Raw genomic sequence first — 11,223 nt, forward strand, 5'->3', positions numbered from 1 at the left:
AATAGGACAGGAGGAAACTGTCTCAAGTTGCGCCAGGGGAGGTTCAGGTTGGATATTAGGAAGATCTTCTTCACTGTTAGAGTTGTTAGACATTGGAACAGGCTCCCCAGGGAGGTGGTGGAGTCACCATCCCTGGAGGGGTTCAAAAAATGTTTAGATGTGGTGCTTTGAGACATGGTTTAGTGGGTTTAGCGGGCATGGTGGCATCGGGTATATGGTTGGACTTGATGATCTGTGAGGTCTCTTCCAACCACAATGATTCTATGATTCAATCTGACTGCACTGGGGCAGCACAGCACAGAAATGAATCTCTGCTTGAGAAGACCACAACAGTCACTAAACAATTAGTACATATCCAGAAAAACAAGTGTCCAACAGAAAGAATACAAGGAGAAATTAATACAAGTTTCTAGAGAGAATGAAGCTGAAATCTCCTACCAAGCTCATCACCTGACTCCAATGAGGTGCACTCCCCTCCCCACACATAGCCAAGCAACTTACTAGACGCTGGTAAAAAGACCATAAGTCTAACCTTATGGTGGGGACAAGATGACAGCAAAAACTGTCTCAAAAAGAAAGCAACCAGACAGCTGCAGTTCCAACTCTTGCCAACACTCCCAAGGAAAGCAGTTGCACCACAGGGTGGCAACTTACCGTTGCAAGTACTTGCAGAAACACTGGAGCTCCTGAAGGGTTTCCTTAGCAATCTGGAAAATCTCATCCTCCAGAAAGAGGTCCATGACGTGACCACAGACTTCTTCTGAACACCGGGCAATACGGGCTTGCCGGTCTCTTTCTAAGGCACATCTAATTCAAAATTAAACAAACCAAGACCTCTAGCAAGGTGGAGACTGCAGTAAATGCCGGTACAATTAGCCAAGGTGCAAACACAGAAAACCATCACATTTAGCAAAGGGGAGGGATTTTCCAAACTTCTACTCTATGGGCCTTCTAAATAAGACCTGTAATCAGTTAGAAGTCATTCAAGTTTTACACTGATCACAGGTTTCCAAAGAAGGGTCTACAAGACAGCCCACAGCCGAGCTGTAAGGGAGTCAGAAGAAAAACAAGCACACAGGGCAGCCATGTCCTAGAAAAAGCCTCTATTTCCTCCACCCTGGAGGGCCACTACTGCCCAACAGAGTGCGACTGCAAGCTGGCAGCCCACTGTACAATCAAGTACACTTTCCCTCTCTTAAGTAGCTTATTGAAGATGACTTCAAGAGAAGGTCAGGTAAGAAGCCCACCACTCCCTGACAAATTCTTACCCTTCTTGCCCTTAGGAAAGCATCCTACAGCAAAGTATAGCATACAGTATGTTGTACGTACTTTAGCTCATTGGTTGAAGCTTCTTGAATACTCTCCTTTATTACTTCTTCCATTAACTCCATACCCACCAACTGGCTCAACTGCTTAATTAACTGTTCTCTTTCCTGCTTTTGCCTGGAAGGAAAGAGAAAAGATTTACACAAGTGAAACGATTTACACTGGCAAACCTGCTGCTTAGTTACACAAGCTCTACACGCAGTGTCAGACCGTTAATTCGCCTAAAATTGAGCTCCCGCTAGCTGGTTTCTCTCTCTAAACAGCTTTGTATAAAGCCAGGCTTCGCTCAAAAATACAAATAACAATGGAGTTATTTTACTCTTATCCCAGTAAGGTACAGACAGGCAGCTCACTCGGAAGGTAAAGTTCCTGCATACAGCAGGGCCATGATCCAACTCCCTCACTGGAAGCTCTGGATGAATAAAAGTTCCCAAAATTCCCACCCACTGTTTTCACAGTGGTTCCACGAGGTCACCAAAATACTAACTATCAGATCACCTGAGAACACAGAATGGACAGCCTGTCTGTGTGATCCGAGGGCAGTTCAAGGTGAGACAAACTGGGCACTATCAGCATGGCAGAAAGACACAGGGCCCGAGCACACGTGCAAGGACTCAGGGTGGCACTGGCTGTTGTTACGTTGCCTAAGGGTGTAGACAGCCCACCCTGCCTCACAGCAAAAGCAGCAACTCACCTCTCTTCCTCCACTCTGCGCCTTTCCTCTTTGACACGCTCCCTTTCCGCGCTAAGCATGCTTCCAGCCACTTGTCTGAGGATCTCCCCCATCACTTCAGTCATGAGTTCCTCCACGGCGGCCTCTGAGGTGCTGTGCAGAAACAGCAATTCTCAAAGTCAGAAAGTTTTCATTCAAAGCCTTATGTTTGTGCTTTTCTCAAGCATACCCTTGCTTCATTGCGGCGGGCTGACTCCAGTCACCAGCCAAGCACCCGCACTGCTACTGGTTCACTCCCCTCCCCGCATCGGGACGGGGAGAAAACAGGAAGAACAAAAGCAGGAAAACTTGTGGATGGAGATAAAGACACTGTAATAGGTCAAGGTGAAAAAAACCCCACACCCTCAACAAGCAAAGCAAAGGCAGTCAGCCACCACCTCCCACAGGCAGACCAATGCCCAGATAGTCTCCAGTCAATGGCCACCCTGCAAGCTAGAAAACCTCACCTTCTTCTTCCTCTAACTCAGTTTTATTGCTGACCATGACATCACGTGGTAAGGACTTTAAGTCAGTCTGGGTCAGTTGTCCTGGCTGTGTCCCCTCTCAGCCTCTGGCACATCCCCAGCCTACTCACGGGGGTGCAGAGTGGGAAACAAGGAAGGCCTTGACCCTGTGCTGTTCAGCAATAACCAAACCATTGGTGCATTAATACTGCTGTTTTGGTCACAAACCCACATCTACCACTCTACCAACCACCTTGGAGAGGAAGTGTTATTTGAAGCAGAGAAGCAGCCAGACCTGGACTTACTCCTCTTGCCCTGCTTCAGGCAATCCTCCCTTGCACAATACACGTTTCTTGTGGCACTGGTGTGAGTGTCATACAAGGCAAGGTTTACAGAGGTTCCATTACAGCTACCCTTCCATTAGGCTAGCTGGTGTGTACCAGAGAGGTGGCAGACATCTGAGGAAAGGTCTTACTGGTACAGTGGAGGGAAAAACAGACTATCTCCACTAAAGACCTTGCCTTGCTTAGTTTTATGATCTTCACACAGCGTGCTGCTACGGCAAATTGCAGCTTTGATGACAGGCTCCAGGAGTATCAGCAATAAATCATAGAATCACATAGAATCGTTTAGGTTGGAAAGGACCTTTAAGATCATAGAGTCCAACTGTAAATTTAGCACGGCCAAGTCCACCACTAAACCATGTCCCTAAGGACCACGCCTACAGGTCTTTTAAATGCCTTCAGGGATGGTGACTCCACTACTTCCCTAGGCAGCCTATTCCAATGCTTGACAACCCTTTTGGTGAAGAAATTCTTCCTAATATCCAGTCTAAACCTCCCCTGGCGCAACTTGAGGCCATTTCCTCTTGTCCTATCACTGGTTAGTTGCGAGAAGAGATCAACCCCCACCTCGCTACACCCTCCTTTCAGGTAGCTGTAAGATGCTTTTTACCAAATGGCGGCAGTCACGTAAGCTGCTCCCGCTCTGCTGACTTCTCTGCACTCTCCTTTGAGGACGTCGTGCACAAGCCCATCCACCACTTCGGCGATGTCCTACAACACAGGAGAGGAAGCAGCTGAAATGAGACGCAGTCCTGCCTAGGATGGCCTGGGGGCACACGTGAATTGGGAGTAAGGCTTTTCAGCCTTCTTTAACTGACTGTAATTGGCAACAGCATCTGTATTTCTACTTACAAACTCATCTAAAATTTCCAGGCTATTGTGGTTGATTATCTAAAAGGTTAATAACAGCCCAGAAACAAAAGCAGCTTGCTGTATTAAATATGGGCAAGTCAAGTTAGGAAATAATAGCTAAGAAAAGTTAATTTTGAGAGGGATTCCTATTTTCTTACTGAACAGTTTCTCTCATTCTAGCTGGTTTAATTCCAAATGACCAGATCTAATCTTCACTGAAATGTAGCCACATTTAGGTAGAATATGGCAGCCGTACTTTACAAAGCAATGAGACACTCTGAGATGGGTTCAGCATTAGTACATATCTGAACATGTGTGGGAGGGAGAAAAAGGGGAACAGCACAGATACACAGGGTACACATTCAAGACCTACCATTAATAGTCATATATCCACAAGAAGAAACTTCGTCATGTCTCATTTGAAATACATGCTATTAAGAAACAGCTCAATATTATTCACTAAAGCAAAGGTTTACTTACTAAGTCAAAGATAACCACTTTCTACCTCTCTCCTTAGAGGTTTCTCAAATAAACGCTAAACAGACAGGACTGTTGGAGCAAGCACTGACATTTCAGGCTTGCATCTGAAATCACCCAAGACTGTCTCTTTTCAGAATAGTCCAAGGAAACAACTTCTCAAAGTATCCAAAGCACTGAGGCAGGGAGTGTCTCCTTTTGATTCTACATAACACATGCAGATTCTGGAAAACTGAAACAACCTAAAAACTCTGTTACCTTTTATTATATTTCACAGATCTTTCCCAAATATTTCACGATGGGTTTAAATTTCCTTACTGTGTCTGTGTAGACAGGCTGAGGTTTTGAAGAGAGAAGCTCAGGTTGTCCAGCAGGTTGGGAGATTGCCTGCACAGGAGACAGAACTGGCACAAGCTGACGAGGTATCAGGGAGGGCAGAAGATGAGCTGCGGGCTGGACTCTTACTGCTGTGGTATCTAAATCCACACCTTTGCTTTCCACTCTTCCTTCTTGGGAGAGGGGGGGAAGAGCAAGATTAAGGACACCAGGTCAGTCACAAATAGAAGCAAAACTATTCTTATCGTCCAAAGCTGGCTTGTCTGATAAATCTCATCAGGTCATAAAACCAGTCCAAAACAGAAGTTAAAAATGTATGATAGAAACTAAATTATATTCACGAATATTTCATACAAAACATTCAAGAATTCCATGCACATTACCTTCAACACCAATTACATACATTTCCAATAAAACAACTGTTTTAAGTCAAGTACACCTAGCATCCACACACACCTCTTGAACAAATGCAAAATATCTGTACTTTCAACAAGGACCGGAAAAGCATACATTCAGCTAACTTGAAAAACAACAAGATTATACACACAGTGGGAACAAACAGTTGCAATACAAAAATCCGCAAATTGAAAATGGAAGTTGGCTGTCTAAAGCAGCCAAATATCTGGTTATTTCACCTATGTTGGTAAAATCGCACTAATTTCCCTTAGGTCATTTCTTGTATTGGGAAAAAGATTTTATTAATCAGGTTGCTTCTTCGCTTTTACAGCTATATAAGTACATTTAAATCAAAACATGCTTTCATTACAACCAAATTTCCATGCAAGTTCAACCTGTATGAGCCAAGAACAGTTTCTGCTTTGTAAAAGAAAACTACTCACAGAGTTGACTCAGCAGTATGCTCCTGAGCAGCATCTAAAATGCATGTTTGCTCTTACCTGTTGCTTCCGCTGTTGATTTCTGGCTACTACTAGCTTGATCCACAGAGGTGCTTCCACCAGTATATTTGTTCTGCCCGTTGAAGCTGGACACAGGCATGTGGTGAGGCACCGACGGCAATGGCCCACCATTTACAACTTCCCCAACCGAGACAGTTAGCTTCTGGCTGACAAACATTGATTTATGTGGTTTGGGTAATCCATCCGGCTCCAAGAAAGAAAAACGTAAGCACTGGGGAAAGATAAAAGAACAGGAGTACATCCTCAAAGCTCCAGTAACCTATAGGTTTTGAGTCAGACAGCTTAGTCGGGCAAAGCAAGACGTACTGCAGATACTCCCTGTAGCCTGGATCTTGAGCTTTGGTTGGAACCTGAGCAGGGAAGCCTCACAGCTATCCTCCCAGGACAGAGTACAAGCTGCACTAACATTTCTGGGCACCCTTGTGGACTATTCTGTCTCTTTCTCCTTTTAACTTTTATCCACTATGCATATTATCCATACACATTTTACCTAGACCACATGCCACATTAAATAGACGTCAGGGCTATCTACAGAAGTCATTCTAAAAGCTGCAATCTTCTTCCAATCTTGGCACCTGTAGTCTGGATAATTTATTATTTCAAAACAGAATGTTCACAAGAAATACAGCATTCTAACTGGCATGCTTAAGTTTTTTTTGCCTTCTCCAGTCTCTTGAGATTGGAAGTCTGTATGAGTATACCTTACAATGTAGGTTATTTCCATGTCAGACACTCTTACCTGGAAACCACTGGCCTCCAACATCCTCTAACAACTGGTTTGCACTGTTCAGTTTCATCCCACCCTACATGTGTCACCGTAATGCCAGTTCCCCAAGAAGCAGAACCATATCCTCGTTTCCTACAGAGCTGCAATTTAGTGCAATTCAGCCACAAGACAGGAACACAAAACTATTTATTTTTTCCTACTGGGTTATCCACAACATCTCTTTCTAGGGAGGAAGTCCTCGCCGTCCAATGGAGATCGAGCTCAATATGCAGTCTCTCCATTGGGGGAAATGTCTCTCTCATTTTTCACCACTTCCCAGAAGGCTGAAGGAATTCTGTATCCTTGAAATCCCTTGACACCTTATCATACCAAGTCAAAAAAGATGTACAAGTGCAAAAAAAGCTATTGTGGGAAGTCACAGCAGTTACAGAGACGCAAACAAAAAGATGCAAAGATAGAGAACTTTTCGTAGTTACATCAATAAAAATAGAAGATTATTAAAAGTCGCATCCATCACTATCCTAATTCTTTGCTTACAGAGCCCAGGCCCTACCCTTTGCCTGTTCTTTTCTTTCTCTGGTTGCAAAGTGCAGGAGCAGCCCATCCACTTTAACGCTTCGCCTAACATCAGTCTAACCCCACTAGGCATTGTAAGACACAGACATCCTTTTCCTTACACTTACCCATCAGATACACTCAGGCCATAATAACTTATAAAATCAGTTGCTTCCTCACAATCTTTGAACAGTAGCATGCGGACCAGGTGATCCAAGGGAAACACTGTACATCTTTGGGTGCTCACAGTGTAGGCAATATTGAGAGATTTGAGAGCATCTTTACGAATCTGGGGGAAGATAAAAGAAAAAGCCACATACCTACTAAGTTAAAGAACCCAAAATGACAGGAAAATCATGTTTAAAAGAAATCAGTACTTTGTCATCATATATCCACACAAACAACTATTCAGAATTAACTTTCTTCTTAGATTCTGTGCACTGGGTTTCTAGTTTCCGCTCCTCTTCGATGCTGCTCATTTTGAGCATATCCCTCTGCAATTCTTGTGCAGAAGAAAAGCTTTCAAGGGCTTCTGAAAATGCAGGCTCCTATTTGCTTTGCAAAAGTCTCAGGTCTGCTTCTCTGCTTCCCAATTATTTTCAGGAGAAATAATACATATTTGTACACAGTTATGGGAAAAGAATGCTAAGAGCATTTTAGTATTTGCCTTTTATATCACAGTAGAAAACTCTTGATAAAATTTTAAACACTTCTGAGGAAGCCGGAATAAGATTACTTTTAAGGCTAAATATCTACCAAGTTTTCTGCTAAGAAGATTTCCTCCCAGAAGCCCCAGACTGTTTTACTTATTAACACTTTAAAAAATATCCATCTGCCTTTTTCTCACCTGGTTGAAATAACAATGTAAGAGACAGGCATTTAGATAGGAAGCTGCCTGCACTAACTTGAAAAACCTCACAAAGTTGTTGCTGTTTAACGCAGCAAAAGCTTGAACTGCAAATCTAACTTCAGGAGAGTTTCTAACCTCTGGATGAAACTGCTGTACTTCTCTGTGGAGACAAAAAAGACAGAGACAAACCTTTTGCTTCAATATTAACAATCAAAACTCAACAGGAACTTGCAAGAAAATCTAATTAAAATTAGGAGGTTTAAGCAAGACGCATAACTCCTGTCCAAAACAAACAGCTGCGAATTAAATTCGCAGCATTATTTACTGATCATCAGTCTTCTAATGATGTTTGCATAATCAGCATGTCATTATTTAGGTACATCACTCCAACGTCTTGGGAGGAAGGCAGTTAAGAGATTGACCAGAAAAGCAGAGTATGACTCTGCCTGCAAAACAGGGTTTGCTTGGTTGTACTGCACATAAAGTAGTGAAGCTTGGATACCACTCTGGGAAGAGAAACGAAAGTTTCCTTGACTGAGAATAGTGAAAATTTAACTTTTTTCTGGTTGGTTGGTTTTCTTACTACCTGCAGAAGCTCTAGTGAGTTATTCAAGGAGATAAAATGAAGCTTTTTATTTTCTCAAAAAACGCACTTTTTAAAATGACCCATTGAGAAATTACAATAAAACATTACTACAGTACCCTTTCTTTGGCAAAAGAATTTTGCACCTAAGCTCTTCACTTCCATTGCCAATTTGTCTGGACTTAATCCTAATCTCAATTCTTCCCAGAGGCAAAGAGAGAAAACAAGTGATATCTGTTGTTCCCACCTGAGAATATCACCTTTGTTGAGGTTCAGCAAGACATTATAACCTCTGAACTCCGCTTCACTCTTGCAGTAAATCCCCTTGTTAGCCAGGTCCTGATACATCTCCTTCAAGCTCTGCAGGCATTTAGTCATGTTCTCATTGTTGATTTTGGCATCAAAGGAGGACATGGGCTCTTCACACAAGTGGTGAGCACAATGGATGTGAAAGCGAGTGCATTTCTCAATCAGAGACACCATCAGCGGGTTGCAAAGATGTTGCTGGGTTATATCCTAACCAGAATGACAAAGAAAGCATTGCACGTATTTTTAAACTACAGTTGAAAAGCATGGCAATCTGGCACTACCTTTGGAAAATTCATTTCAACTGTGCTTTGAATCACTTTCAAAACGTTTGAATTACTATTCCTTTTTGCTTCATTTTTTACAGCATTATGTGATCTTTTGCTTTCTATCATCAAACATCTCCATCCAGCAGTGCTTACCTTTCTTATTCCACGAGTCCTGTTCCAGACAAAGTCATACCATTCTCGGTAGTTTCCTTCTCCTTGATCCATAATGTTTGTCACTAAATAGTCCATGGTCATGCTCAACACCTCAGAGGGTCTCAATTCATGGGGCAAAGGTTCCTCCTGATCTGCTGAAGACCTGCTATATTCCTTGATTGCTGCCGCATGATCTACCTGCAACATATGGAGAAAAGAATCAAAATCCAAGGAGTATTTTCAACTTCTCAGGAGTACAGAGGATTTCATCCCACCCATGCCTTTACTTTACTAAGGAGCAGACTATTAAAGGAGTTTCTCCACTGTTCACACTAACAGCCCACGTCCATTCTGCTATGACAGCAAATATATTTTCTTTTATGACAAGATCCCCAAGTGTTGACAGTTTCAAACTCATAACCTTCAAGACAATGTATACTACTGCCCTATAGTTTCAGAACTATAGCTGCAGACAGGCTTTTAGAACTAAATAAAATACATGACTTGGAGTGAAAATGCAGTTCTCTAGCCTTCTTGTTTTACAACGGGGAATTGAAAGACATTAATGAAACAGCCTCCAGAATTTTCCACCAGAATTAACTGTGTAATCAACTAAACAACACTGATCGCTTTACATAAGCAGCAAGCAAACAGACACCCTGTGAACAACAAACCCCGGTATACAGAGTGCTCATACCTTGTCAGTTCCTAGAAGCAATTCAAAGACACTGAGCTGATTTCTTGTCTCCCTCATGTAGCGCTCCTTTTCAGGACACATGTCAGGGCAAGTGCCAACAACAGTTTTTGCTTTGCCAAGATCAGTCCTTTTTATTCGAGCTAAAAAAATAAATAAATAAATTTGAACAAACACTAAGCATCTCTCATTTGTTTTCACGACAAGCTATTATCCTGATGTGCCAACAAACCCCTGAGCATGCCAGATGCCTCAGCTAGAGTCTGTACATTGGTTAACGGATGGATGTCAAGAAGTGTATTGCTAGGCCAACAAAAAAAGTTGGTGGGAAAACATCTCTAGAAATTCCCATCTACCTCAAGGCCGTACCCATCTCTTGGCATGGTCAGAAACACACAAGGATGGGGTTCTCCCACTTTGGGGTCTGGCCCAGGGCTGCACCACCCCTTTGGGCAAGTTTCTCCTACCGTCGCACTTGCATATCGAGAGTTTTGCTGAAAAGACTGAAGCCTCTAAAAGATACTCAATATTTTGTGTCCTAACTAAGCACTGGCTATTTCACAATTCCACGTCAAGTGGATGAGAAATCTGCTTGTCAATATTAAAAATAAGATCTTATATTAAAAGTAGAGTCAGCTTTGAAATGGCAAGATCAGGATGGAAGGGTTTACAACCCGGCACTGTGAAATAGAGGGCAATTTCTTGAAATAGTTACCAGCCGTGTAGTAGTTTGAATTTAGAGAAACACAGTTCAGCTTTGGGTTGCTTTCTCCAAAGAGCCTGCAGGGATGCAAATCTCCCTACAAGGTCTGCTTCACAGAAGGTGAGCAGTCTGATATTCACTTTCCACAAGAAATATGCATATGCAATAAGTAGAACAGAATTTTTCATGTTCTACAAGGAATTAATGTATATCTGTACAATAGAGGAGTATTTTACGGACTGCTCCATGTTAAACTCCCTCTTTAAAGCCATTTCCGTAATATGATAAAAGCTTTGCAACAAACACCAAACACTTATTTCTTTCCAGCAGAGAAGCAGATGTTACACTCATTAACTTGTGTAATTACCTTGTCGCATGATTTTGTCCCTTTGGTCCAAAAGGCGGTATCTTTCTTCAGATGTCTCAGCCACTAATCCTACCAGGTTACCAAGAGATGACAACGAAGCTCCCAAGGCCTCTGAGCTCTGCCCTTCAGAACTAGAATCAAACAGATCTACTTCAAACTGCAGCGCTTTTCGAAGACCAGGCTTCTTTGCCGGAGAACTAAAAATAGATTTTTTTAAAAAATCAGTAATACACTACTGCACGCCCCAGCCTTAATCAGTTCGCTGTTCTTTAGGACATCAACATCTCTGTTTACAAGAATATTTTGTTCACAAGGCAATGTATCAAATAAAGTATGTATCAATGTTCTAAGCTCGTTATGAGCTAACACTAGCACTGGGAGTTAATCTGGTTAAATCCTCGGCACTGCCTTGACAACACTGCCAAGCATTGTTGATTGTGGCAAAAGCTCCAGCCTTTGTACAACAGAAATGGTATTACTGAACGTCTTAGAGCGGACAGAACCAGATGGCTGTTGCAGCATTTTTGCATCACCATGGCACAGTAGTTCGCATTTTAAGCCAGGAACTAGCCTGCTGTTGGTGGCGGG

At 42.5% G+C, this 11,223-nt stretch overlaps 1 protein-coding gene across 1 annotated transcript in view; it reads right to left on the reverse strand.

The window, feature by feature from the left end:
- Positions 1-650: 650 nt before the first annotated feature.
- Positions 651-11,223, reverse strand: part of LOC104167778 (germinal-center associated nuclear protein-like) — a gene marked incomplete at its 5' end in the record, with an annotated part of 14,288 nt that continues 3,715 nt past the window's right edge. The window contains 12 exons of the mRNA XM_009708132.1: positions 651-807; positions 1,330-1,443; positions 2,021-2,152; positions 3,457-3,557; positions 4,494-4,684; positions 5,408-5,670; positions 6,839-6,999; positions 7,558-7,720; positions 8,391-8,659; positions 8,872-9,069; positions 9,569-9,708; positions 10,636-10,832. Of these exons, the coding sequence (XP_009706434.1) occupies positions 651-807; positions 1,330-1,443; positions 2,021-2,152; positions 3,457-3,557; positions 4,494-4,684; positions 5,408-5,670; positions 6,839-6,999; positions 7,558-7,720; positions 8,391-8,659; positions 8,872-9,069; positions 9,569-9,708; positions 10,636-10,832 (2,086 nt within the window). The remainder of the gene's footprint in view (positions 808-1,329; positions 1,444-2,020; positions 2,153-3,456; positions 3,558-4,493; positions 4,685-5,407; positions 5,671-6,838; positions 7,000-7,557; positions 7,721-8,390; positions 8,660-8,871; positions 9,070-9,568; positions 9,709-10,635; positions 10,833-11,223) is intronic.

This window comes from Cariama cristata, unplaced genomic scaffold (assembly GCF_000690535.1).
Source record: "Cariama cristata isolate BGI_N322 unplaced genomic scaffold, ASM69053v1 scaffold36069, whole genome shotgun sequence".
NCBI lineage: Eukaryota > Metazoa > Chordata > Aves > Cariamiformes > Cariamidae > Cariama > Cariama cristata.